The 27,356-nt window shown below is 46.5% G+C and overlaps 1 protein-coding gene and 1 long non-coding RNA gene across 7 annotated transcripts; one reads left to right on the top strand and one right to left on the bottom strand.

Annotated features, from left to right (window-relative positions):
• The first annotated feature begins 8,385 nt into the window (after positions 1–8,385).
• KIF2C (kinesin family member 2C) lies at positions 8,386–26,999 on the top strand. 6 transcript variants are annotated; one of them, XM_061412139.1, is made up of 21 exons: positions 8,386–8,475; positions 9,328–9,422; positions 12,127–12,224; positions 12,401–12,449; positions 15,055–15,177; positions 16,160–16,282; positions 16,831–16,931; positions 17,567–17,662; positions 18,245–18,299; positions 18,409–18,571; positions 19,983–20,073; positions 20,342–20,405; positions 20,483–20,574; positions 21,329–21,471; positions 22,271–22,475; positions 22,597–22,707; positions 23,938–24,005; positions 24,337–24,442; positions 24,534–24,647; positions 26,109–26,232; positions 26,342–26,999. In XM_061412139.1, exons 2-21 carry the CDS (start codon positions 9,389–9,391, stop codon positions 26,422–26,424), a joined length of 2,043 nt encoding a protein of 680 aa, XP_061268123.1. In that variant the 5' UTR covers positions 8,386–8,475; positions 9,328–9,388; the 3' UTR covers positions 26,425–26,999. The 6 variants fall into 6 exon arrangements, with proteins under 6 accessions (XP_061268123.1, XP_061268121.1, XP_061268122.1 ...); XM_061412137.1 differs by having other exon boundaries at positions 8,392–8,475; positions 12,123–12,224; XM_061412140.1 differs by lacking the exons at positions 8,386–8,475; positions 9,328–9,422 and adding exons at positions 11,587–11,658; positions 11,779–11,962 and having other exon boundaries at positions 12,123–12,224.
• Positions 10,356–11,541, bottom strand: LOC133244670 (uncharacterized). The gene is made up of 3 exons (XR_009735470.1): positions 11,408–11,541; positions 10,912–11,277; positions 10,356–10,564 (listed from the first exon to the last, which is right to left on the bottom strand). It is a non-coding gene; the product is annotated as an uncharacterized LOC133244670 (long non-coding RNA).
• Positions 27,000–27,356: the final 357 nt, after the last annotated feature.

Here is a 27,356-nt window from a genome sequence, read left to right as displayed (position 1 = left end):
CAGTATTCAAAGCAGAAGGCAGATAGTGCTAAATAGCATCAAAAAACAAACAAACAAAACCTGTTACTTTTTCTCTGCATCCCACCTCACACCCATTTCTGTTATCAGAAGCAACTATTGTCAACTCTCAGCTATTTCTTCTGCTGGATATAGGCTGTGTTTCAGAATAACGACTATACTGTTGCCTCTTAGATCACTAATTGTATTTATGTTTTTTATTTTTTAAAAATTTAAAATTTTTTATTGACATATACTTGATTTACGTTATATTAGTTTCAGGCGTACAGCAGTGCCTCAGTTACACATATACGTTCTTTTTCAGATTCTTCTCCCTTATGCTGCTGCTGCTGCTAAGTCGATTCAGTCGTGTCCGACTCTGTGCGACCCCATAAGACGGCAGCCCACCAAGCTTCCCCGTCCCTGGGATTCTCCAGGCAAGAACACTGGAGTGGGTTGCCATTTCCTTCTCCAATGCATGAAAGCAAAAAGTAAAAGTGAAGTCGATCAGTTGTGTCCGACTCTAGCGACCCCATGGACTGCAGCCCACCAGGCCCCTCTGTCTATGGGATTTTCCAGGCAAAAGTACTGGAGTGGGGTGCCATTGCCTTCTCCCCTTCTCCCTTATAGGTTATTACAAAATATTGAGCATAGTCCCCTGTGCCATACGGTAGGTCCTTGTTGGTTAAGTCACTAATTTTAAACATAACTTCTTGATTTATATTAAAAAACAAAATTCAACTGAGTAAATTTTAATGACCTTATTGGTTTTTTTCAATGATTCATGAATTGAGCACTGTCCAAAGTAGTTAATAGTAAGAAGTTCGGAGGAGCTGTACAAGATGAAAGACGTAAAAAAAAAAAAAAAAAGAGATGAAAGACTTTTATAGGCAGAAGGGAGCAGAAACAAGGAAGCTGTACTAGGCCAAAAATCGGGTTGGTTGTGGTAAGGTTTCTTTTCTTTAGGGGAGGGCAGGGGCCTATCCGGCAGATGACCTTACTAATGCTGATCAGGCAATTCCTGATTGACTGGTTTAAGATTCCAGTTCTGGGAGAGCCCAAACTGTAATTAAATCTCAGTTTGGGGTTTAGCACAAGCCATTACATTTTAGGCATTTTGTCTTGTTTTTGACACTTACTGATAACTGCTGCTAAGTCAGTTCAGTCGTGTCCGACTCTGTGCGACCCCATAGACGGCAGCTCACCAGGCTCCCCCGTCCCTGGGATTCTCCAGGCAAGAACACTGGAGTGGGTTGCCATTTCCTTTTCCAATGCATGAAAGTGAAAAGTGAAAGTGAAGTCACTCAGTCATGTCCAACCCTCAGTGACCCCATGGACTGCAGCCTTCCAGGCTCCCCCGTCCATGGGATTTTCCAGGCAAGAGTACTGGAGTGGGTTGCCATTGCCTTCTCCAATGAGTTTGTTTTCTCCCTCACATCCCCTCATCCCCATGCCCATCATCCTGATGCGATTATATTTCAATATTCAATACTGTTCGAGCCAAGGCAAGTAGACTTCTTTCTTACCATGTATAACTTTTTATTTTCTTGGAGTCAGAAAGTGCACCCATTTTTAAAATCTACTTTTTCTATTTTTAAATTATGAGGTGTTTGATACATAAAAGAGTATATTAAACTTGTATTCTTGGAGCATAATAATAATAATAACAAAAAGCTAAATATCTCCAACAAAAATTAAGAAACAGAACCTGACTTGTTCTATTAGCATTATTCCCTGACCACTCCTCTCCAATGCCATCCCCTGCCTCTGTGGTCATACAAGTAACCAGTATCCTGAAGTTCAGTTTTCCTATCCAGTATCACCCTGTGGTTTTATTTGGCCTTGCTGGGTCTTGGCTGCTGTGCACAGATTTTCTCTAGTGTGGCCCATGGACTTAGTTGCCCTGAGGCATGTGGAATCTTCCCAGACCAGGGATCAAACCTGTGTCCCCTGCGTGGGCAGGCAGATTCTTCACCACTGGACCATTAGGTAAGTCCACAATTAGCTTTTTAAAATACTTTTAAAAATTTCTTTTTCACTTATTTCTAACGTTTCCCCTCTCTTATTTCTTTGAATCTCAGCTTTGTAATCCTTTTCCAAATTATTGAACAAGGCATCAGTCAGGAATACTTTAGTTAGGTATGTTTTCAGTTGCTGATTAAAGAAAACATGAATAATGGTGGCATAAACAAACAAGTGGAGTTCCCTTTTGCTTTGTTTTGTACTTGCATAGCAAGGAATCTGATTGGTAGGTGGTTGCTGGCATTAGTTCAACTGTTCAGCCACCAAGAACCTTCTTGGGCTCTTCCTGCCTTCCTACTTGGTTGTCCTGAGTATGATGAGTTTTTTTGAATTGATGACTAGCAACCTACCTCATGATCACAAGAAAGCTGTCACAGCTCCAGACAAAACATCCATATACAAGGCAAGTTAAAAAGGGGAGGAGATATAACAAGGAAAGGATCCTCATTGCATTCCCTTCTTTTTCAATCTCCAATATGGAGAGGAGTAAGGGAGAAGGGGGCTGGGAATGACTGTGGGATTACCACCAATGTATGTCACAGACAATGAGCTCATTTGTTTTCTGTCTTTCTTGTTTTCTTTATCCCTTCCTAATGCCTTTTGGATGAATCATCACCCTGATCTTATTGCTCATCATTTCATTTTGGCTATAACTATTCTGCTATTCAATCCATGTATGGATTTCAACTATTAAATTTTTCATTCCCAATAGTTCCAACTGATTTTTCATCTTATTGGTTCTTATCTTAAGTTAATAATCAGAACCTTAAGTTAACAATCAGTCAGTTCAGTTCAGTCACGTCTGGCTCTTTGCCACCTCATGGACTGTAGCACTCCAGGCTTCCCTGTCTATCACAAACTCCCAGAGCTTGCTCAAACTCATGTCCATCAAGTCGGTGATGCCATCCAGCCATCTCATCCTGTCATCCCTTTTTCCTCCTGCCTTCAATCTTTCCCAGCATCAGGGTCTTTTCCAATGAGTCAGTTCTTCACATCAGGTAGCCAAAGTATTGGAGTTCCAGCTTCAGCATCAGTCCTTCCAATGAATATTTGGGTATGATTTCCTTTAGGATTGACTGTTGATCTTGCAGTCCAAGGGACTGGATGAAGCACAAGCTGGAATCAAGATTGCAGGGAGAAATATCAATAACTCAGATATGCAAATAACACCACCCTTATGGCAGAAAGCAAAGAACTAAAAAGCCTCTTGATGAAGGTGAAAGAGGAGAGTGAAAAAGCTAGCTTAAAACTCAGCATTCAATGAACTAAGATCATGGCATCCAGTCCTATTACTTCATGGCAAATAGATGGGGAAACAATGAAAACAGTGACAGACTTTACTTTTTTGGGATCCAAAATCACTACAGATGGTGACTGCAGCTGTGAAATTAAAAGACATTTGCTCCTTGAAAGAAAAGCTATGACCAACCTAGACAGCATATTAAAAACCAGAGACGTTACTTTGCCAACAAAGGTCCATCTAGTCAAAGCTATGCTTTTCCCAGTAGTCATGTATGGTTGTGAGAGTTAGACCATAAAGCTGAGCGCTGAGGAATTGATGCTTTTGAACTGTGATGTTGGAGAAGACTCTTGATAGTCCCTTGGACTGCAAGGACAGCAAACCAGTCAATCCTAAAGGAAATCAGTCCTGAGTATTCATTGGAAGGACTGATAGTGAAGCTGAAACTCCATTACTTTGGCCACCTGATGTGAAGAACTGACTCATTGGAAGAGACCCTGATGCTGGGAAAGATTGAAGGCAGGAGGAGAAGGGAATGACAGAGATCAAGATGGCTGGATGGCATCACTGACTCGATGGACAGGAGTTTGAGCAAGCTCTGGGAGTTGGTGATGGACAGGGAGGCCTGGCGTGCTGCAGTCCCTGGGATGGCAAAAGAGTCAGACATGACCGAGCAACTAAACTGAACTGCACTGCACTATTGATGACACTGTTTGATCCTTTGCTTATAATCGTCACTGTCACATTTCTCCATGTAAAGGTATGCTTTCCCTTTGGAAAATGTTAATGCAAATAATCTGTGGATCAATGCTCTGGCACCAGACAAACATCCTGTACTCAGTAACCTTTTACCTAGCATCCACTGAATCACTAATTGGAATCACTGAATCACTAATTGGAAACTGCAGTACATACTGTTCCAAAGGTTTCTTTATTTCCCTGGCTGTATTTTAAAAGCTTTTCCAGGTGTCTTTTTTTTTTTTTTTTAATGTCTGTTCTTTTTTACACATTGCTCTATCCTTTCACAAAGATCTTGTTATTTTTTTGATGTTAAGCATAACAATTTATGGGCTTCCCAGGTGGCACTAGTGTTAAAGAACCTGCCTGCCAATGCAGGAGACATGAGAGACATGGGTTCAATTCCTGAGTCAGGAAGATTCCCCTGGAGGAGGGTATGGGGACCCACTCCTGTATTCTTGCCATGGACAGAATAGCTTGTCAGGCTACAGTCCATAAGGTCACAAAGAGTCAGACACGACTAAAGCGACTTAGCATGCAGGCATGGGTACCAGTTTTATAGAGTCCAATTGTTTTATTACCAGTTTAAGGGACGGCTTCTTTTTCTATAGTGGTGGTATGTCTACGGTAATATGTTGGAGACCCTGGCATATGTAAGCATCTCCAATTTAATGGTTTTAACCTCTAAAGTTCTAGAGGTTTCATTATTCTCATACCATGGGACTCTTCTTGATCAGTTCCCCTTGTTGCTCTGATTACTCTATTGATTTTTGGCACAAAAGGAATTCTTGACTTTGAAAACTCAGCATTTGCTGCAATTTTTATTGATTTTGAATCACTCGATATTAATTCCTTGATTTCAGGTTCCTGTAATAGGAGAATATTGGAATCAGAAACAAGTTATGAGGGCTAGAGTTTTATCACCCATGCAAGATCAGGAGAAATTCATTAGGTCTGTGCAAGGTTGAGGAACTGGAAGTAAGGGCACCTGCAAAACCCATGTGCCCCAAAGCCTTGGGAAGCAGCAAGGAAGTTTGCAACTACCTGGACCAACAGGTGGAAAAGAAAAAAAGCTGGGGATGGGTCTAAATATACATTGCCTTCCTAATTCAGGAGGCACAGAAAACAACATAATGAATACCATGTATACTCGTGACTCATGTAAAAAAACACAAAATTTCTATTTTGTTGAAGTACCCCTGTCTAATCATTTTACTTTCTCTTCCAGAGGCAGCTTCTCTCCTAAACCTTAGTGTTTATTATGCCTAAGCATACTTTTATTCTTTTATTGCGTATGTATGTATCCCTAAACAATATCCAACTTGTCTCGCTAGTCTGATTTTCGATCAGCGCTTCACCAAGACTGCTCAAAGTCACCAATGACTTCAGTTCAGTTCAGTTCAGTTTAGTCGAGCAATTGTGTCCGACTCTTTCCGACCCCATGAATTGCAGCACGCCAGGCCTCCCTGTCCATCACCAGGAGTTCACTCAAACTCACGTCCATAGAGTCGGTGATGCCATCCAGCCATCTCATCCTCTGTCGTCCCCTTCTCCTTTTGTCCCCAATCCCTCCCAGCATCAGAGTCTTTTCCAACGAGTCAACTCTTCACATGAGGTAGCCAAAGTACTGGAGTTTCAGCTTTAGCATCATTCCTTCCAAAGAAATCCCAGGGCTGATCTCCTTCAGAATGGACTGGTTGGATCTCCTTGCAGTCCAAGGGACTCTCAAGAGTCTTCTCCAACACCACAGTTCAAAAGCATCAATTCTTCGGCGCTCAGCTTTCTTCACAGTCCAACTCTCACATCCATACATGACCACTGGAAAAACCATAGCCTTGACTAGATGGACCTTTGTTGGCAAAGGAATGTCTCTGCTTTTGAATATGCTATCTAGGTTGGTCATAACTTTCCTTCCAAGGAGTAAGCGTCTTTTAATTTCATGGCTGCAATCACCATCTGCAGTGATGCTGGAGCCCAAAAAAATAAAGTCTGACACTGTTTCCACTGTTTCCCCATCTATTTCCCACGAAGTGATGGGACCAGATGCCATGATCTTCATTTTTTGAATGTTGAGCTTTAAGCCAACTTTTTCACTCTCCTCTTTCACTTTCATCAAGAGGCTATTTAGTTCCTCTTCACTTTCTACCATAAGGCTGGTGTCACTCTGCATTTCTGAGGTTATTGATATTTCTCCCAGCAAATCTTGATTCCAGCTTGTGCTTCTTCCAGCCCAGCGTTTCTCATGATGTACTCTGCATATAAGTTAAATAAGCAGGGTGACAATATACAGCCTTGATGTACTCCTTTTCCTATTAGGTGCTGGCAAATATAAAGGATATTTCCAAGTCCTCATCTTGCCTGTCCTCACTGCAGCTCTCCAGTTACTTCCTCCGACACTCTTTCCTCTGCTTGCTACTCCCTGGTTTTCCTCATCCCTTCAAACCACCCTCATCTCATTCCTTTGCCTCCTCCTTTGCCCTCCCTCAAGATGTTGGCATGCTCTGTGGCTCCGTGATGGTTCTTCTCATCTCAATCTATACTCTCTCTCTAGATCATATTTAGTCCCAGGACTCTGAATATATCTACCTAAAATGACTGCCAAATCTCTATCTCTGGCCTGGATCTCTCCCTGAGCTCCTAACTTTCCTATCCAACTGCTCACTGACACCTCCACTCTGAAGTCTTCATACCTCAGACTCAACATAACTACAGTAAAACTTTTTACCTAACTCCCCAAACTGTTTCCTTTATAACCCCACTCCCCTATTTTAGAAAATGGTCCACCACCTACCCAGCTACTCTAGCCAGAAACCAACAGTCAATCACGATTATCCTTTCTCCTTCACCGGCACATCCAACCTGTCCACCTAGAGGTAAACCAAGGCAAGCTCAAATTATCAGAAACTGATTTGCAGTTGGAGAAACACATGCTGTAACAGGATACAAGCAAGTCCACTAAGGGTTTGGGTGAGTTGTATTCATGGGCCAGGAGAACAAAGAGGAGAAAGACTGGCCAGAGTCCCAAAATATTAAGTTCATTGGTTTGACGATGGAGAATAATTTTTGGTGGATGTTCCTTTGATCAGGAAGTAAGTGTTTTTTTCTGTAAGCTAGGCAATTATGGGAAATTAGTCTCTAAGTTCCATTCTGTGGAGGGTGGATGTGTGAGATTCTCCATTTCATATTCTCCTGTTTCATTTAAGACTGAAATTTTTTCACAAACCCCATCAGCAAAATCCATTCACTCCACCTCTCCAATAAGGTACACCTTTAATCCATTCTCTTGGCTACATTTCCAGTATTACAACCACAGGCTAGGCCAGCATAATCTTTTGCCTACTAAATGGTCACCTCACTTCCAGTCTTGCAACCTTCAAATTAGTTCTCCAAACAGAGCAAGCCCAATAAATAAAATCAAATGTAACTCAGATCATGTCACTCCTCTGCTCAAAATTCTTCAGTGATTTCTCATGAGGATAAAAGTCAAAATTATTAGTATGGGATACAAGATGCTAAATTGATCTCACTCCTTTCCCACTCACCTATTGCCTTCCAGCTACTCTGGCTTCTTTCTTTAAGACCGTTCATTTTGACATTCCTTCTTATTCTCTAGACTCAGGTTATCACTTCAAATATTTCTCTCCTGGCCATTTTACCTAATGTGGTTTCCTCCATTTTTCTGTATTCCAGTTCTGTTTCCCTCAGAGCACCTACCACATTTCGTTACTTACTTGTAATTTACTTCTTTTTGTTCCCTGTTCGCATTAGAAATGTTAGGTCGAGGGCAAGAACTATGGGTCCTGTTCACAATTACTATTTCCAGCGCTTAGGACGTGATAAGACACTCGATAAAACCTAGTGAACCAGGTCTTTCAGGCACTCCAAACGTAGTCCCCCATTATCAGAACTTAGCAATAATATCACAAGGGAGAAAACATGCTCCCCATCGTGCGAAGAAGGAAAGTTTGTTAACTTGTATGAGGTCACTGAGTAGGCAACTAATCAAGCTGAGGTTCGAACCCATGACTATAGGACCCCAGAACCCTCCCTCTCACACATCACCCTGAGGTTTCTGAGTTTAAAGGACCCCAGCAGCGATACCGCTGGTTGAACTCATGGAAATAGAGACCTCCCAGAGGGCGGGTTCCCAAAGCTCCCAACAGGCCCTGCGTTCAGCGGTCTGGGCAGACGAGTGGGCGGTTCCAGACGCCGGAAGGCGTCCCGGAGACTACGTATCCCAAAAGGCTCCGCAGAACGCCGCTGATTGGCGGAAGGGAGACCGGCGACAGTGTGATGACGTTTCGGGACGCTGGCGCGCGGGATTTAAACTTCGGCAGTTTACGCGGCGTTAGGATTCCCAGAGTTGTGGTTTTCTGACCTTTCGCGTGTCCCTCACCGGAGCTCCTTCCTGCCCATGGACTCGTCGCTTCAGGCTCGCCTGTTTCCTGGTCTCACCATCAAGATCCAGCGCAGTAATGGTGAGGGGCGGGGTCCTGAGACCATAGGGACCCGTGGGCTGAGATGACTGAAATTACCGCCCCTCCCCAAATGGCAGGCCCTGAATCACTATTAGGGATCCCCGCACACCCCAGGTCTAGGTCTCCTCACTGGCGGTCAGTCTTCCCTACCAACGGCCAGGGGCCTCTGTACTGACCATGCGTCTCCTTTCCGTCCTCCAGGAGTGGGCGGAGCCCCCGTGTCACTGGACCTTTCCGGGAAGTCAGGATTCCCTTCCCCTCCAAAGTTCTCCCCTGAAACTGCCCTGCTCTTGCAGGGACCTCGGTTCTCTGACCCCTCTACTCTCCCATTAACACTGAGCACTTACAATATGTCAGACACCGGATTCAGGGTAATGGGACAAATGATGAGATCCCTGCTCTTCATTCAGGAGCTTGCAATTCTGCCCTCTCCTTTTCAGTTCAGCAGGTATCTCAACTATGGCAGGTCTGATGATTCCAGTACCAGTATCATTAGAATGGTCAGACATAAAGGTCAGGAGATAGGGAAACCTGAGGGCGCTAGAGCCTCAGTGCTGTCTTGAAGAATGGCTCACCTAAGCACTAGAGAGACTCTCCTGCCCAAACATACCTTCACTATGCTGTAGGCTCTCTTTTGAGTCGGGGTGAGCCCTTATCCTCTACAGCTCAGTTTTAAGAACTGTTCCCTGCCTAGTTCACTGAGGGATATTCCAAGGGTGGGGTGCCAAGAGGTTTGTCTGCTGAGATTAGAAAGAAAGTCAACTGTCCCTTCCTTCAGGTCAACTTGACATTTGAGCCTCTGGGATCCTAACAGTGAAAAAGATAGGTAACTCTGGCCTTTTCATACTTTAGGCATAATTCACAGTGCCAGTATAAGCACTGTGAACTTGGAGAAATCCTGCGTTTCAGTGGAATGGAAAGAAGGAGGAGATACAAAGGGCAAAGAGGTGGGTTCTATGAGTGTGCCTCTACTACAGTTAAAAAGACATGTGTGGAAATGGAACTTGTGTCAGCTTTGTTTTCCATCCTGACTTGTCCTCCCCAATCTTAAATATGGTCCTCTTTGAATGCTTTGGGACTCTTTTTAAGGCAGCCTTGTTCTAAATTGAAGCAATCAACAGTTTCTGGTGTGTTTGTAGAAAGCAAACTGCACAGAATTCTAAAACCTTACTCACCCAAGCTAGCTTCTGAGTGCACACTACCTATGATACTGATTTGGAGAGTAAAATTGATAATCTCTTTGGGGAGACAAAAGTATGTTTCTGAAACACCCAAAAATAGAAGGCAACTACAGATGGAATAATGCTAGAGCAGGTCAGAGATGGAAACTCACTGAAGATGAGCTTGTGGGGGTGGGGCCAAAGACACAGAGGTGGCCCTCATGGGGATGGGTAAAGAAACTGGCTCCAGGCACAGAGGAAGGCTTAGTATGCTTGGCAGCAGCAAAAAGACTGGAAAAGGAGACTAGAAGGCCTTTGTCTCTGGCACTAAGATGTTTAAGATCTTATTCTGCAGCCAGTGGGAGCCTTGGAAGGATTTTGAGAAGTAGGAGGGATATCCCTAAGACATTGATGTTTTAGAGGCATGTGGTGTAGTGAAGAGGTCACCAGGCTGAGGACGAAAACCTGGATTCTAGAGTCTGGCCCTGCCACTAAGTGTTCTCAAGCACATTTCTGCTCCTATGAGAAATTCTCCTCGTTTATGAAATGAGGATGATAATAATATCTACTCATAGGGTTGTTTGAGGACTTATTCAACAAATCCTTTTGTACTGGTTCCAAAATGCCAGCCAGTGTGTTTGGTGTTGGGGATACATAGGTGAGTAAGACAAACCTGGACCCACTTCATGAAGCTCAATGAGATAACAAATGTAAAGTGCTTGCTTAGCATAGTACCTTATGGTAGACACAGGTTTATTTAGGTGGTGTATTTGAGAAATAGAAGAACTGAATTCTTTATATTATGTCCTTGAATCAAGAGGTTCCTAAAATCCCTTTCAACCATCTATTAGCAGTTCCTCGTGACTTGTTTTTGTTGTTTGTTTAGAAATACAATTCTTATTGCGTCTTAACTCCAGCTCAAATGTTGCCTGTGGAATAAAGTTCAACCTTCTTAGTGAGGCATTCAAAGCCTTTTCAAGATCTGATCCCAATCAACTTTTGTCCTTTTTACCATACACTCCTCCCAAAGTATCCTGTGCCAGGGACAAATGAGGCAGTTCCCCACTCTGTGATCCTGCCCAGTGCCTCGCTGCCTGCACACTCTTATCCCTTCCTGAATCATTAATGTGAGAATCAGTTAATGTCGGAACTCTGGTTTTCTGCATTGTTTATGCTCTCTGTAGTTTAGGGATTGGAATTGGGGTGGAGGGGTAGTAGTAAGGGTTTGTAGCTGTCCAAGAAAGGTGAATAGAAGTGTGACTACTAAAGTACTTACCAGCTTTTGCACTTGATCATCTGTCCTCCTTGTCTATCCCATGCTGCTTGGGTTTCCAGCCCTTTATGTGTATGGCTTCTCTCCCCTACTAGAATATGAGCTCACTGAAGGCAAGGGCAATACATGTCTTTTTAATTTTTTGGTTGCACCAGGTCTTCGTTGCTGCATGTGGGCTTTCACTAGTTGAAGCGAGTTGGGGCAACTCTCTAGTTGCAGTGCGTGGGCTTCTCGTTACAGTGGCTTCTCTTGATGCAGAGCATGGGCTCAGTACTTACGACTCTAGAGCTTGAACTCAGTAGCTGTAGCATACAGGCTCAGTTGCCCCCCAGGATGTGAAATCTTCCCAGCCGTCCAACCATGGGACCGCTAGGGAAGTCCAATACATGTCTTAGTTCAGTTTGAGTACCTTCCCCCTACTGCCTTACTTATGCCTAATAAGTGTTTGAAGAAGCTGTTAATACATAAAAATTGCATATGTAGGAAGTGAAGTTCTCACCTGGGAGTACATGCTGCAGCTCTTTCACATTTTATCACAAATGTGAAACACAAATAATCAAGTTGGTACTATTTTGGTGTGTTTGAATCTGCTGTGAAATATGCTGATGAAGCCTGAGTTGTCCCTGGGTTTCAGGACTCTGGTGATGTAAACCTGGAATTGTGACCTCATTGCAGGCATGCACAGGAAGTAGGGAAGGCATGAGTAGGATGCTGTGACTGGGGAAGAAGTTTCTGGGCCCGGTAGAAAATGTAGGTAGATTGAGGACTAGGTAACCGCTCTCGGGTACTTGTCCCCGCCCATAAGATCCTGAAGGGCCCTCCACTTGACTATCAGTGGGACAGTTAGAATTGTTTCCCCCTTGGTGGCAGGCAGCAAGAGGTGTTCAAGGGCTGTGCCCAGCAGGACCCCACTGCCCCACAGAGCGGTAGGGAGCCAAGTGGCCAAGATCTACTGTGGACTATCTGACTGTTGGCCTTCCTCTTCACCTCATTCTCATCGCTAATGTCTACCATTCATTGGCTTGGAGATCAGAAACCAATATCCATCTAGATGGTAAAACACAATCAGGGAATAAATATTTGTTTATAGCTGTTAGTACTTGGCGGAACTCAAAGTTTATAAAATATGAATTTAGGGGTAGCCTTGATTGCAGAAATGCAATTGAATTGAACAAGCTATGTTGTTCATAGAAACTTTTACTTTCTTCTTGCAGGTAGATTTTGATGATGTGGCTGCAATAAACCCAGAACTCTTACAGCTTCTTCCCTTACACCTGAAGGACAATCTTCCCCTGCAGGAGAATGTAACGGTTCAGGTAGCTGCCAGTCATCTGACTACAGCCAGTGCCCAGAGGATGCACTTGGCTTGTTTGGGTCTTTGCTGGTTTGTTTTCTGGGCCTGCTTAGTACTTCAGCACAGTACATGGGCCCAGGATAGGCCCTTGAGAACTGATAAGACCCATATGTCGTGGTGGTTTGTTTTGTTTTTCAGAAACAAAAGCGCAGATCAGTCAGCTCCAGAATTCCTGCTCCAAAGGAAGGTAAATGGATTTCTGCTGGCTCACTGTCATGGGGTTTGTGCCAGAAATGATGTTCTTGGGGCGCAGGAAGCTGTGAGTAGACTCATGGTTCCAGTTAGAAGACCGCTACTGTGTAGGCTGAGTCCTGCCCTGTGTTCCACGCCTCTTTCTCAGTGAGGAAGAATTCAACCTTCAGGGAGGAAGAAATGGAGAGGTGTTGGTCGAAGGGTACAAAGTTTCAGTTAGGCAAGATAAAGAAGTTCTGGAGATTTAATGTATATCATAGGGCCCATGATCAATGAGTGTATTATATACTTAGAAATTTACTATGAGGGTAGATCTTATGTTGAGTGATTTACTACAAAGGGAGAAAACAAAATATAAAATGAAGGGTACAGGGGGAAACTTTTGGAGGTGATGAGCAGATTTATAGCATTGATTATGATGATGGTTTTATGGGTGTATGCTGCTGCTGCTAAGTCGCTTCAGTCATGTCTGACTCTGTGCGACCCCATAGACGGCAGCCCACCAGGCTCCCCCATCCCTGGGATTCTCCAGGCAAGAGCACTGGAGTGGGTTGCCATTTCCTTCTCCAATGCATGAAAGTGAAAAGTGAAAGTGAAGTCAGTCATGTCCGACTCTTCACAACCCCATGGACTGCAGCCTACCAGGCTCCTCTGTCCATGGGATTTTCCAGGCAAGAATACTGGAGTTGGGTGCCATTGCCTTCTCCATTATGGGTGTATACTTACCTCCAAATCCATCAAGTTGTATGCATAAAATACCTCCAGCTGTTTTTATGTCGATCCTACCTCTGAAGCAGTTAAAAAAAAGAAAAAGAGAATTCAACCATTCAACCTACAGCTCTTAACTTAGACCAATCTCTTTGGATCTGGTGCATTTGGGAAATTTGCTAACTGGCCTGGGAGCCTTTCCTGTGGAATCCAGAGCGGTAATCAACCGTGATGGGCTTGTTTTCTCTCCCTGGGGAAATGACATGCCTTGGAGTGAGGTGGTGAGTGGGCTGTCAGAAAAGCTAGGTCAGGGCCATTTAGAGGTAGAGTTGGTAGTGCTATGGTGATCTGGGGGTAGGGTGGGATTGGACAAATAATAGCAGTGCTTTGAACTCCAGAGAAAGTTAGGCTTTCTCTGCAGGAATCAGCATAAACCTACTTTAACTATGGTAGGCTGTGATGGGTGCCTATATGCACAAGCTGCCGAAATAATCCAGTTTATAACCCAAAGCTAGCTATACTTCACAGCCTGCACAACCTGTCCTAGTCGGGGGGTTATCTCTGTCTCAACGTAATCCAGCCACCCTGGGCCCAGAGACTACTTGACTGGAGCTTCAGGCTTCCCAGGGGCCCGAGGTGAAAGGTGGGGTGGTTTTGAGCTTGAGCTAGGCAGGAATGGTGTAATGCTGGCCCTCTCTTGCTGGCTGTACCACTCCAGTGGCCTCCAGGAGAAATATGAGTGGCAGTGGTCTCTCTCCACGTGCACGTCCCAAAAGGATATTGCCACTCTTCCTTTTTTCTTTGTTTTGACTATGCCACCTGGCTCATGGGATCTTAGTTCCCTAATCAGGGATTGAACCTGGGCGCTTGGCAGTGAGAGCACGGAATCCTAACCACTGGACCCCTACTGCTTCTTTTAATGGGAAAAAAATAACGATTCATTATTGAATGAATGACATTGAACAGTAGAAGTGAAACATAAGATCACAGATCTTTTGAGAAATAGGAATATTATAATAATTAATGCTCTTTATGAAAAACATAGATTGATTATATAGAGCCATCATATCAGCCTAAACTTAGGAAACTCAAATTCCATATAGGTTGATATTTGTTTATATGACACTAGTGTTTTATTTCCAAATTTACTACTTTTATTTTATAGGTACATTATTTCTTCTTATGGAGGGAAGCAATATAGATGAGTAGAAATTGACAGGAATTAAACTTGTTAAACAACTTAATTGTATAAACTCCGTTAAATTGTTTCTGTCAGTTAAGCATTCTTTTAAGATTCTAGAAAAATCAGTTGCTGGTCCTATGGCTTCTAATGCTGTGGCCCAGGTCTGGCTCTGTAAAGCATCTTAGAGCAGTGGAAAAAGCCCTGGTCGTGAAATCTGGCAGTCTTGGGTTCACATCCTGACTCTGACACTTACTAACTGAGTGACACTGGGCAAATTGCTTAATTTCTCTATGCCTTAATGTCCCCTTTTATCAGTTGGGAATACTAGTATTTACCTCTGGATGTTTGGGAAGATTGTAGAATGGTAGGTGCTGCTGCTAAGATTAAAATGCTTTTTTTCTGGGATTAGGTCTGTGTCTCCAGAAATGATCTCACATTGTCTGTAGGTTCTTCCATTTACTCCAGACAGATGCTCTTGTGGGATCCCTCAGGAGCTCTCAGACTGCAGAATGTAACAAATTAGTTTTGGGGTCACTGGTACTTGGCCTTTCTTTCTTGGATGGAAGGAATGGGAAGTTGGTGGGTTCCTTTCCAGGTATCGGGACCCATCTCACCCTGTATAGAATCTTGAAGGGTTACCCTCGACTGTCCCTCTGTTTTGCTCTTCTGATCACAATGCACTGAGTGGCCACGGCCCTTGGTCCTTCAGGTCTCCGAGGCCGCTCCACTCGCATGTCCGCTGTCTCAGAGGTTCGAATCACCACTCAGGAAAATGATATGGAGGTGGAGCTGCCTGCATCTGCAAATTCCCGCAAACAGTTTTCAGTTGCCAGTGAGTAATGAATCTGTTCTCCCTGTTTGAGGCCCTAGAGCAGCTCTTCACACATTGCCCTGAGCCTGTTTTGGAATATCCTAGAATTCCTATACTCCCTGGCTTTCATACCATTCTGCTCCTGCACCACTGCTCCCTTATCTGAAAATCGTCTCACTTTACTTTTTAAACTTTAAACATTATATATATATACACACACATATATATATGTTCAGGAAAGTAAACCTATCATTGACTATATAGTTCACAAAGTAAACACACTCATATAACTGACATCTAGATCAAACAGCATTACCAGCACTCCAAAAGTCCCCTTCAGGCCCCCTCCCAATTCCTAAGCCCCAAGGGTATCTATGTCCTGACTTTGGATCACATAAATTAACTTTATCTTCTTTTGGACTTTATATAAATGGGATTTTAAAAACATTTTTAATTGTCAATTTGTACTAGTTATTAGTAAATTAAGTGATTTAAAGTCAAGGTAAACAAAAGGGTCATGGCCAGCTATGGGAAGTTGCTGTGGGTTGTACCTCTCTGGTTGTACCTTTCTAGGTTGAACCAGGTTCCCATTATTCCTAGTTTTCAGTCCTTCCTCCTGTTAACTACTGGGGTTCTGAAGTCAGAAATTTTTCCCAAATGAGCTGAAAGGCCTGGCCTGGCCTAAGAACCCTTACTTGGTCAAGCCTAAAGAGGTCAGACCTTTAAAGGCTTTTCCCTTCATAGTGAAGCGCATACTGAGCAACTCACATAACCTTTAAGATTTCTTGACACCAGGAGCCAACCCCTATGGCGGGGCTTACTGGGTTCAAGGTGTGGATTGAGATGAAGGGAAAAGCCTGAGCTCTGCTTACGCAGTAGAACCTGAGCCCTTGCTGAGCTGGCAGTCAGTAGCCATCCTCCTGGCCTGTGACCCTCTAGGGCTCAGATGAACACAGCTGCTGTATGCCTGCCTGCTTCTCCAATGACTCTTGTTCCCCCACAGCCGGCCCCTCTAGGCCCTCCTGCCCTGCAGTGAGTGAAATACCATTGACGATGGTCAGCAAGGAGGTGGAAGAACAAGTCCACTCCGTCCGAGACAGTTCTTCTGCAAACTCTGTGAAGTCAGGTAGACACACTGAGCTGTCTGGTACTCTGCTGCTAGTGCAGGATAGGAATTACAGCTTGTCCCAAACATGGCTTGCTTGGTACCTGAGTTCAAACCATGTCTGTCTCATGGGGACATGTTGCCCTGTGGCCACGGAATCGATCTTTCACAACAGGTGACCCTGTCACTCACTGCCAGCTGGCAGAAGCTCTCTGATGTAACTGAGGTGTTGTTACAGCTAAAGTCTTGGTCAACACCTGAACAACAGCCCAGAGTGACCACCAAACAGGGACAATCTCATCTCTACTGATTGTTGAGAAAAAGGCCACAGAGGCATAGAGAGAGCTTGGGTTAGACCTGGAGTGCTCATATTAGCAAGTTTCTTGTCAGCTTGGCCATCCCAAGAGTCATAGCTGGTGCTTCTTCTCTTTGCATGTGGTGATGTAAGAGCAAGGGTCTAGAGAAGGTCTAGCCATGAGAAAGGCCCAGGACTCCACACAACAGCCAGAGAAGAGCAGGCTGGCCTAGACAGGTAAAAGAGAGGGCTTCTTTTTTTTCTCTTCCACTAGTTCGGAGGAAATCATGTATTGTGAAGGAAATGGAAAAAATGAAGAACAAGAGAGAAGAGAAGAGAGCCCAGAACTCTGAAATGAGAATAAAGCGAGCTCAGGTACCTTTCTTGGGAAGCAAGGGCAAGGGTTTTTGTATAGACATTCTTAACTGCAACCTTGTCAGCAACAGAGATAGATAACGGTTCAGCCCCAGCATTTCTGAGGCTCCAGTTCTGATAACCAAGAATTTTAACCAGTTTCTCATCAGGATTCAGAGAACAAATAATTCAGATATTTTTCTGAAGACCTTCAGATGATGAATATCTCCTACTGGTTATCCAGTGGGCATGCCCATCACACAGTTCAATGGCAGTTGCCTGTTCCCCTGACCTAGTTGCGCATATGTGGGGTGCCACAGTGGAGTTCAAGTTTGGGTTATTACCCTTTGGTTGGGTTAATGGCACAGGAGAATCCCAGCCTGCTGGTCTCCTAAGACATGGGGCAGTGGCTCTTGCCCTGCTTCCTAGAGTGGTTGCTGCATGCCTAGGCCCCCCTGCCAATCTTGTTCCCAAAACTTTGTGCCTGAATTCTCTGCCCAGAGCCAGAGTCAAGGGCAATGAGATCGTGTGGGGGTTTTGTCAGCCCTGAAGGGGCTGTGTGCATAGGAAGGGCTGATGTTGCCACTGCCTAGCACTGAGGCCTGCGAACACCTACACCTTGGTAGTCAGTCCTTCTTCAATCTTACCACAAACAGGAGTATGACAACAGCTTTCCAAACTGGGAATTTGCCCGCATGATTAAAGAATTTCGAGCTACTTTGGAATGTCATCCGCTTACTGCGGCTGATCCAGTAAGTAATCCCAAAGGGCTTCTATCTCTCCTTCCTGAGTAGGCGTACAATTTTTTAAAAAAATATAGTTGATTTCAATATTGTGTTAGTTTCAGATATACAGCAAAGTGATTCATTTTTTAATATATATAAAAAGATTCTTTTCCAGAGAAGGCGTATAACTGAGAGACAGAAACATCTCTTAAAGGAATGAGAGCACACAGGAATCGTCACTCACCCTTAAGGGCGTGAGGGTGGGCTTTGGTGGGGTGGAGCTAGCAAGGGCTAGATAGGAGACTCTGATCTTTATAAACTCCCTTCCAGCCCCCATCCTCCCTGCTTCAATAGATTGGCTAAATTCTTACTGCTAATCATGAAAGTGTGCTGAAACCTCCTATAGGCAGCAGAGTGAGAAAACTGAGAAGAAAATTCAGAGCTTTCTTGTGCTCTAGAGTAACTATGAGCACAGTGGGTCCCAGTGTTAGGTCTTGGCCCCTGACTGGGCCAGACATATGATTAGTAAGGGAGGGGCTCTGGACCAGCTTTCTTTCAATATTACACTGACCTTTTTGCTGACGGTTGTCTTCTCTCCTCCTCCTGAAGATCGAAGAGCACAGGATATGTGTCTGTGTTAGGAAACGCCCACTGAATAAACAAGGTAAGCCCCACCTTACCTTAGCCCCAAGGTAAGTTCAGTCAGAATGAGGCTTCAGACTGAGGGTCCTCCGTGTCCAGGGAGCATCGCCTGAAATACTGTCCTTCTGCAGAGTTGGCCAAGAAAGAAATTGATGTGATTTCCGTTCCTAGCAAGTGTGTCCTCTTGGTCCATGAGCCCAAGTTAAAAGTGGACTTAACAAAGTATCTGGAGAACCAAGCATTCTGCTTTGACTTCGCATTTGATGAAACGACTTCAAATGAAGTTGTCTACAGGTTAGTCCCTTGCCTCTGTTTCCCCCCTTCCTCCTGACACTTTCCTTTTTCCAGTGTGGGACATTGTGGTAGCACTTGCACTCTCAGGCATGCTGACTCTGAATCCCTTCCTGGCTTCCTCTTGTGTCTTCTTTGGATGGACCATGATGCAGAGCTGGCTCTGGCTTCTAGCACAAGGAAGGCCCTGTTGGGGCTGTCACATCCTATGTTTCAGCTTTAGTGGCCCATGCTTGAGTAGACAGAAGTGAAATATTCCCACTGCGCTCTTTGAGGCTGGGCTGGGCAGGCCTCAGGGGTTCTTCCTGTGTCTGTGTCCTGTACAGCCACCCATTACCCACTGGGCTTAGCAGACTCAGCAAACTCTGGAGCTGCTTGGTCCAGTACAGCTCCCACTAACTTCATGTGACTGTTTAAATAAAAGTTAAATAAAATTAAAAGTTCAGTTCTTCAGGGGCTTCTCTGGTGGTCCAGTGGTTAAAAACGTGCACCTCCACGGCAGGGGCCATGGGTTCAATCCCTGATTGGGGAACTAAGATTCCCACGTGCTATACAGTGCAGCCAAAAACAAATTCAGTTTTTCAGTTACACGAGCCACATTTCAAGTGCTCAGTAGCCATGTGTGACAGTGGCCACTGTTGGACAGTACAGATAGAGATCATGTCCAGTATCCATCCTCAAAGTTCTACTGGACAGCGCTGCTCTACACTGGAGGCTGATAAACTGTAGCTCACGGGTGAAAGTTGGCTTGCAACCCTTTTTATATGGCTCTCAAATTAAGAGTGGATTTTGTGTTTTCAAAGAATCATTAAATATATATATATATATCTATATATATATTTTGGACTTCCCTGGTGGTCTGGTTGCTAAGATCTGAGCTCACAATGCAGGGAGCCCAGGTTCGATCCCTGGTCAGGGAACTAGATCCCACAAGCCACACTATGCTGCAACTAAAGATTCCACTTGCCACAACTAAGACCCAGTGCAGCCAAATAAAGACATTTTAAAAATGTCTATATATGTATACTTACGTATGTATATATATGGAAGAGACCTATGTGGCCCACAAAACCTAAAATATTTTAGGCTCTTACTTTAAAGAGTTTCTTTGATCTTTGTAGTGTTTCATATGCTGGAAGTGGGCTGCTAAGCTCAAGCTTCCCTCTGTGTCTCCAGGGTAGAGGAGGTGCTGGTGGCTCAGTCAGAGTATGGACCAGCCTGCTTCTGGCCAGTTGGTCCAGCCCTCCCCAGGTGGTTAGGAGAATTTCAGATTTGTAAGTGGGGCTGGGGTCAGGTGGGACCACTTTGCTTGGAAGGAAGCCCCCAGGAATCCTGCTTTGGAAGGGTAGCAGAACCACGTTCTAGGAAGCACATTTAAGCAGAGATATGCATGCTTCCCCATGCTTTCTCTTAGGTTCACAGCAAGGCCACTGGTACAAACAATCTTTGAAGGTGGAAAGGCAACCTGTTTTGCATACGGTCAGACGGGAAGTGGCAAGACTCATGTGAGTATTCAAGCCTGGCAGAGAGTGACCTGCCCTTAGTGCACCTCTGGGCCTCTGAAAAGGAGGACAATGAGTTTCTTGCAGAAGGTCCCTTCAGTGCAGATGCCCCACCTCCAGATGCTCTTGCTGTGCCAGGGGCAGGGAAGGGCCTTAGCAGGTCCAGCTCCCCTCCTGGCTGTAGCATGGCCCACGGTGGTGGTGGAGCCAGAAATGCTCTGGCCTAGGCCAAGGGCTCTTTAGCACAGTCTCCTGTCCTTTCCCTTTGCAGACAATGGGTGGAGACCTCTATGGAAAAGCCCAGAATGCATCCAAAGGGATCTATGCGATGGCCTGTAAGTAGTGTGTTCTGCCCCAGCAGGGTTGGGCACAGAAGGGCAGGTTGCTTACTTAATCCAGGTTCTCCCCACAGCCCGGGACGTCTTCCTCCTGAAGAATCAGCCCCGATACCGGAAGCTGGACCTGGAAGTCTATGTGACATTCTTCGAAATCTATAATGGGAAGGTAGCTGGCAGGGAGCCCTCTGTTTATGCTGCTGGGGTCCCTGAAGTTTTCTAAAATCTTGAGGTTGGCTAGAAATTGTAGAAGACAAACACCCTGTGTGTTGTCACGCCTTTGGGCCACTTTGCCCAAATGTGTGGGAGGTTTTCATCCGATGGTGGAATGGGAGGCACGCTCAACAAGTAAGCAGGAACATGCCTCGGGGCTTCCTCCCAGATGGGAGGCTTGCTTGTGTGTGCCCTGTGCTCCCTCCATGCACCTCCCTCTTAAATCTCTCTTCTTCTCCTGATCGCACACATTCATTCTCATACTCGTACTCTCTCTATATTTCTATGTATCTCTCTACTCTTTTGGAGAGTCACCTTCCCCGAGTGGGGTCTAGATAATAGCTAATGTGGCTAATTAACATGTTACTAGGTACTGAGCACTATTCTAAGCACTTCTCTCAGCTCTTCACCACAACCCTACTGGGAAGTATCACCGTTACTGTCGCTATCGCACAGATGAGAAATGAAGCTGGGTGGCTAAGTACCTTCCCAGGTCACGCTAGTAAAGAAGCAGGGTCACATCAAACCAAGGTGGCCCAGTTCAGCTCCCAGATGAACTGCTCGCTGCTCATCTGACATCACCCAGTGTAGCCTCTCCCACCTTTCCTGTTCCCAGCCATTGTCTAAGCTGTGACAGGCTCTGAAGCGGGGAGGGATCAGTGGGTGCCTGGCGCCTGACAGCCTTGGCCTTGTTCCCCTGCCCGGCACAGCTGTTCGACCTGCTCAATAAGAAGGCCAAGCTGCGCGTGCTGGAGGACGGCAAGCAGCAGGTGCAGGTGGTGGGGCTGCAGGAGCGCCTGGTGAGCTGTGCTGATGACGTCATCAAGATGATCGACATAGGCAGTGCCTGCAGGTCAGAGTTTGGCCGGAGGAAGGGGCCACCTTCTAATGCCAGGTCAGGTGATAGATGAGCACTGAGCCCTTTGCTGTTTCCACAGAGCGCCACTTCCCCCAGCTTGGTGAGGGCTCTGAAGGCCTCTGCCTTAAGCAGTCGCAATGGGGCCAATGACCCAGGGTAAGGCTCGTCAGGGGCGAGTCAAATCATCTTGAATCTGACCAAGGCAGGCTTAATTACCAGACTTATCCAGAGGCGTGCTTCCTGACTTCTCTGAGTTTCTTCTTACTGTTCCCTCTCTCTGTGGTGGGGGACAGAAGCTCTGGGTATGCTCTAGCTGGAAGTGATGGGACGAGAGCTCCTGTGTAGAGGGAGGAAAGTGCTCTTCTATCAGGGCCCTCAGCGTGGTGCAGTGGGGTGCTGAGCAGCATATGGAGGACCAGGGAGGCACTATCTCCCCAGGGCCCTCGAGTTTAGCATGTGGTTCATGACAGCCCCTCCTTCCCTGCGTGCCGTGCAGCAGAGGTAACTCATGCTTCCCCATGGCCTATGGCCCAGGGTCTGGCCAAGGCCCTCACACAGAATTCAGTACTTTGGCTGCCAGGGTAAGCCATACCCAGAGTGGCTGGACGGAGGGCTGCTGCCCAGGGAAGGAAGGACAGAAGTGGGACAGGATGACTCAGAACGTCTGAGTCCTGGCCCTTCTCCCTTTCCTCCTGGAGAACTGACTGCCTTGGAGCCTCAGGTGCCATGGTGGCTGGTGACCGCCCGCCCCCTCAAGGAGCTCATAGCCCTGCTTTGTCCTCCTTTGCCATAGGACCTCTGGGCAGACATTTGCCAACTCCAACTCTTCCCGCTCCCACGCCTGCTTCCAGATTCTTCTTCGAACCAAAGGGAGAGTGCATGGCAAGTTCTCTTTGGTGGATCTGGCAGGGAATGAGCGAGGCGCAGACACTTCCAGTGCTGACCGGCAGACCCGCATGGAGGGTGCAGAAATCAACAAAAGTCTCCTGGCTCTGAAGGTAGCCAGGCCCAGCTACATGGGAGCCAGTAGCCCTGGAGGGCTGCTGGGAGGAAAGGGTGGGAGGGAGAGGGCATCTTGAAAGGAAGGAGGGGACCTCAGCTTCCCCTGCTGTCCCCCAGGAATGCATCAGGGCCCTGGGACAGAACAAGGCCCACACCCCATTCCGCGAGAGCAAGCTGACACAGGTGTTGAGGGACTCCTTCATTGGTGAGAACTCAAGGACCTGCATGGTGAGTTGGGCCCTTTGGAGTGGTGCAGTCCTGTCCCTGGGCAGGAGGCTCTGTATTCTTGGCTAGCTGGGTTTCCAGGCTCTGATTTAACTGGGCTTCACCCCTGCTTTTGGGCAGCAGGCTCCTCTTTGCCTGCGCAAGCAGGGAGGAAAGGATCTTCTCCCTTTACTGTGTGTCTGTGCACCTCTTGGGTCGGGGAGGTCGTTCCTCCCATACCTAATGAAACGGGGGCTGCAGGATTCAGGAGGAGGACCTTTGGGGAAGCAGGAGAGGCAGTCCTTGTCCCTCTGTGACTTCCCTCAGGGGTCACTGGCTCCCAGCCTAGGAAATTGAAGAGGGCCTCAGCCTTGAGTGACTTTCTATCCCCTTATTTTATCCATAATGCTTTCTAGCTCAGATCTGCCCTCCTTCCTCACCAGGGAATATCCTCTCTCCTGCCTGCTGAGGAAGGTGGGAATTTCTGACTAAGCTCTAAACCCTTCTCCCTAAGGCAGTATGTCTGAGCCCAGGTGAACTAAAGTTTCCAGCAGGAATCACAGAGCCTTGCATTGTGACCTTGGTGAGAGGAACGGGTCAGTAAAGAAGTAAAGAAGCAGGAGTAATTAGATATACCAGCAAAGACAGGGGACCAACTTTTATTTATTATTATTATTTTTTAATTTAATTTTATTTAACTTTACAATATTGTATTGGTTTTGCCATATATCAAAATGAATCTGTCACAGATATACATGTGTTCCCCATCCTGAACCCTCCTCCCTCCTCCCTCCCCATACCATCCCTCTGGGTCGTCCCAGTGCACCAGCCCCAAGCATCCAGTATCATGCATCGAACCTGGACTGGCGACTCGTTTCATATATGATTTTATACATATTTCAATGCCATTCTCCCAAATCATCCCACCCTGTCCCTCTCCCACAGAGTCCAAAAGACTGTTCTGTACATCAGTGTCTCTTTTGCTGTCTCGTATACAGGGTTATTGTTACTATCTTTCTAAATTCCATATGTATGCGTTAGTATACTGTATTGGTGTTTTTCTTTCTGGCTTACTTCACTCTGTATGGGGACCAACTTTTAAAGAACCTTAGTTTGCAGGGCCCACGAGGCAAGTTGCCTGGCACACAGTGGGTATTTAATGAGCTCTCCCCCCAATTCCTGGCAGCCTCTCCAAGAGCACCCTTACCCTGGGATCCTTGACCATTAACTAACTGCCCATTCCTTCTTTTGCAGATCGCCATGATCTCACCAGGCATAAGCTCCTGTGAATATACTTTAAATACACTAAGATATGCAGACAGGTACTGGTACCTGTGCCAAGTGGGATGGGACGGAGCAGGGTTGGAGAGGGAATGGCGTGATGAGAGTGGGGAGGGGGCTCTGGGGACTCAGTGCCTATTGTCTCCTTCTATGACTCCCTAAGTCTGAGGCTTGGGAGTTCATGTATGAGGCTACTAGGTTTTTTTCTGATCCCCTTCAGGCTCTGGTGGGGAGCAGTGTGAATAAGAATCCTTCTAGGTCAAAGCAAAGCCACTACTCCATCTCCTTGAAGTCTCGAAATCTGAGTAGTGCTGCACACTTGTGAGTGCCAAAGAGGCTGCTGTGGGAGCTGTGACCTTCTTGTTTTCTCAGGGTCAAGGAGCTGAGCCCCCACAGTGGACCCAGTGGGGAGCAGCCAATGCAGATGGAAACAGAAGAGATGGAAGCCAGCTCCAATGGGGCCCTAAGTGCAGGCAATGTAAGGGGAGGTGGGCCAGGCAAGAAGGGAACATGGCCAGCTGAGATGGGGACCCGGCCACACTGTCATCTGTCTCCTTTTGCCCCCTTAGTTCTCCAAGGAAGAGGATGAACTGTCTTCCCAGATGTCCAGCTTCAATGAAGCCATGACTCAGATCAGGGAGCTGGAAGAAAGGGCCATGGAAGAGCTCAAGGAGATCATACAGGTGGAGAGCTGACCCTGGGCTCAGCGTCATTCCTTGAAAGTGACCTGGGCTTTACATGCACACATACACCCCCTCCTCGGGTCTTTCTGGCTGGGGTGGCAAGAGGCAGCCTTCTAGATCAGCATTTCTTAATTCCCCAGTTAGTTATTCAGCTGCTTTTATAGGGCAGCTAATTACCACACCTCCTTCTCCAGCCTGGCACACAGAGGCTTTCCCCCATCCTCCTGGCTGGAGCTAGTCTCTCTTTCCTGTGCTTCTGACTGAGGGTTTGGAGGGTAGCCAGGTCTCGTTTGTTCATGAATGTTGGTGAATACTTTCTATATACCACCAGCTCCTGTGCTGAGACCAAGGGCCAAAATCATGAAGGATGGATAACAGGCCTAAAGAAAGACTTGATCAATCCTGACTCTTCTATTTATGAGCCAGTTTCCTCAGGAAAGTCGTTGAGGCTCACCGGGCCCCAAATTCTTCATCTCCAAAATGGTCAAGACAAGATGGTTACACTAAGGATTAAGTGATATGTTGTTAAACACTCAGCCTTCCCCAGCATGTGGTCAGCCTTTAGTAGGTGATAGATGCTACCACTGCCATGATCCCTGCTGTGGAAGTGCAAGTAGGGGAGAGGCCTGAAGGGCATCCTAACAGTGGGGCACTCCAAGTGTGGAGCAGCGAGGGCAGCGAGGGGCACTTAGAACGGAGGAGGGGACGTGTAAGGTCAGTGTCTGCACGAGCCCTCCCCGCCTCAGGTGCTCAGGGTCCAAAGGTTTGAAAGGACATGGTACTTTCAGGAAAAGCAGTAGGTTTGCTCTGGCCATAGCAAAAGGTGAGAGCAGGTGAGGGAGGGAGATCAAGGCTGTGGGCGGGTCAGCCGGGACCTGATGCTAAAGGACATTATGGTTCACACCAAAGGCCTGGACTTCGTTATGAGGGCAGTGAATGCCTTTGAAGGGAGTAAAGCAGAGTGGTGCCTTGGTCACGTGAGAGCTTTTAGGGACCTTACTGTGGCCACAGCACAGAGCCCGGCTTCAGGACCCAGGGAGAGCATGAGTAGAAACGCTAAGGAGTTAAGAGCAGTTAGGAGATTAGTAGAGTTCAGGAGAGACACTGGTGCCTAGACTAGCTGTGACCATGGTCTTGGGATTGACAGGATGACATGAGATTTAAGAACCATTTCAGGGGTGCAGTTGTTAGGATTGAGGGACAAGGTGAAAGAATTTTTGCTCAGATTTCTGGCTTGGGCATCAAGATATGCATTTGATATCAGGGACAGGGACAAGTTTTTGGCAGGCAGGGGAAGGATAGATTCAAGCTGAGAGTTATGGGGGAAGGGTCAGGAGGCAGGGCCAGGGCCATGGCTAGAGGAACAGGCATCCGCATTGCAGATGGTAGAGCCCTGGGAATGATTTGCTAAATTGGTTTGGTCATTATTGACCTGACAAGGTCCATCTTGTGTCGCTGCAGCAAGGGCCAGGCTGGCTGGAGCTCTCCGAGATGGCTGAGCAGCCAGACTACGACCTGGAGACCTTTGTGAATAAAGCAGAGTGTGCCCTGGCCCAGCAAGCCAAGCACTTCTCAGCCCTGCGAGGTGGGTGCAGCTGGAGGGTGGGGCCTCTGTGGGTGGTGGTGGCTCTGCCTGAGGGAACAGGGTCTCCAAGAGACCTGCTGACTTCAAGTGCACCACCCCTGCCTTCCAGATGTCATCAAGGCCTTGCGCCTGGCCATGCAGCTAGAAGAGCAAGCCAGCAAACAAATAAGCAGCAAGAAACGGCCCCAGTGACGACTGCAAATAAAGATCTATTTGGTGTCATACCCAGCCTTTCCCCTCCCCTTCCCTCCTCAGCAAACTCTGGGCACCTGGTGGGTCTGAGCTGGGACAGACTTTGGTAAATGCCAAGTATGGGCGTATCAGGGCCCAGGGCAGCTGGGAGGAGTCAGTGTGCATAGGACACAGCTTTCCTTTTCCTCACTTGCAGCCACGGAGCGAAAAAGGATGGAAGGAAGGAGCTTTTAGTTACCCTGTGCACTGCCCTTCTCTCCCAGAGGGGGAGGCTCTCCATCGTAGAGTTTTCCCGTAGGCAGCAATCTGCCTGTGTGGACTGGCTGCTGGGGGAGAGCTCCCTGGGGCTGTCCTGGCTCTGTGGGGAGAGAAGGAGCCTATAGTTCAGCTCTGCTGGCTCTGGCCTGCCTTCCACACCCTTGGTCCGGCCACTAATATATCTTGTACTTTAAAAAAAAAAAAAGTTTCCCAGGGCCTCTTCCTTCCCTGCTGGTTTTTGAGGCCCATGAGGATCCCTGCTGTTTTCTGTTTTATGTGTTTATATATTATGTCTAATAATAAAGAGAAAAAAATCAGCCTGTTGAGTGGTGTGTGGGAAGAGCCTTCTGGGACTCGGACACCACCGCAGGGGTAGCGCTGATGCTGACTCTCCCCAGGAGGCCACATCCACACCTGCGGTTTCAGTGACATGGTGAAGATGCCAACCTCTGCCTTGTTCAATGCCGACTAGGTCCTAGGCCTTCTCCTGGACAGGAGCTCGAAGCAGAAAGGAAATGGTGCTCTGCCATTTACAGTCTGCTAAAGACATGTTAAAAAATTCTGTGGGAACACTGACGCGAAAGCACTTGCTTTGCTAGACAGGAAAGGATCTGACAGGTTAACACGTTTGCTCTTGAAAAATGAGAAATTTGCCATATAGACTGAGGAACCAA

This window comes from Bos javanicus, chromosome 3 (genome assembly GCF_032452875.1).
Source record: "Bos javanicus breed banteng chromosome 3, ARS-OSU_banteng_1.0, whole genome shotgun sequence".
Taxonomy (NCBI): domain Eukaryota; kingdom Metazoa; phylum Chordata; class Mammalia; order Artiodactyla; family Bovidae; genus Bos; species Bos javanicus.
The sequence above is the reverse complement of the archived record's forward strand: the minus strand, read 5'-3'. Positions and strand labels throughout refer to the sequence as shown.

Coding starts and splice junctions, on each gene's coding strand:
- KIF2C (XM_061412137.1), top strand. CDS start 8,412: ATGGACTCGTCGCTTCAGGCTCGCCTGTTTCCTGGTCTCACCATCAAG. Junction 20,074..20,341: donor CGGGAAGTGGCAAGACTCAT/GTGAGTATTCAA, acceptor TTCCCTTTGCAG/ACAATGGGTGGAGACCTCTA. Junction 22,476..22,596: donor AAAGTCTCCTGGCTCTGAAG/GTAGCCAGGCCC, acceptor GCTGTCCCCCAG/GAATGCATCAGGGCCCTGGG.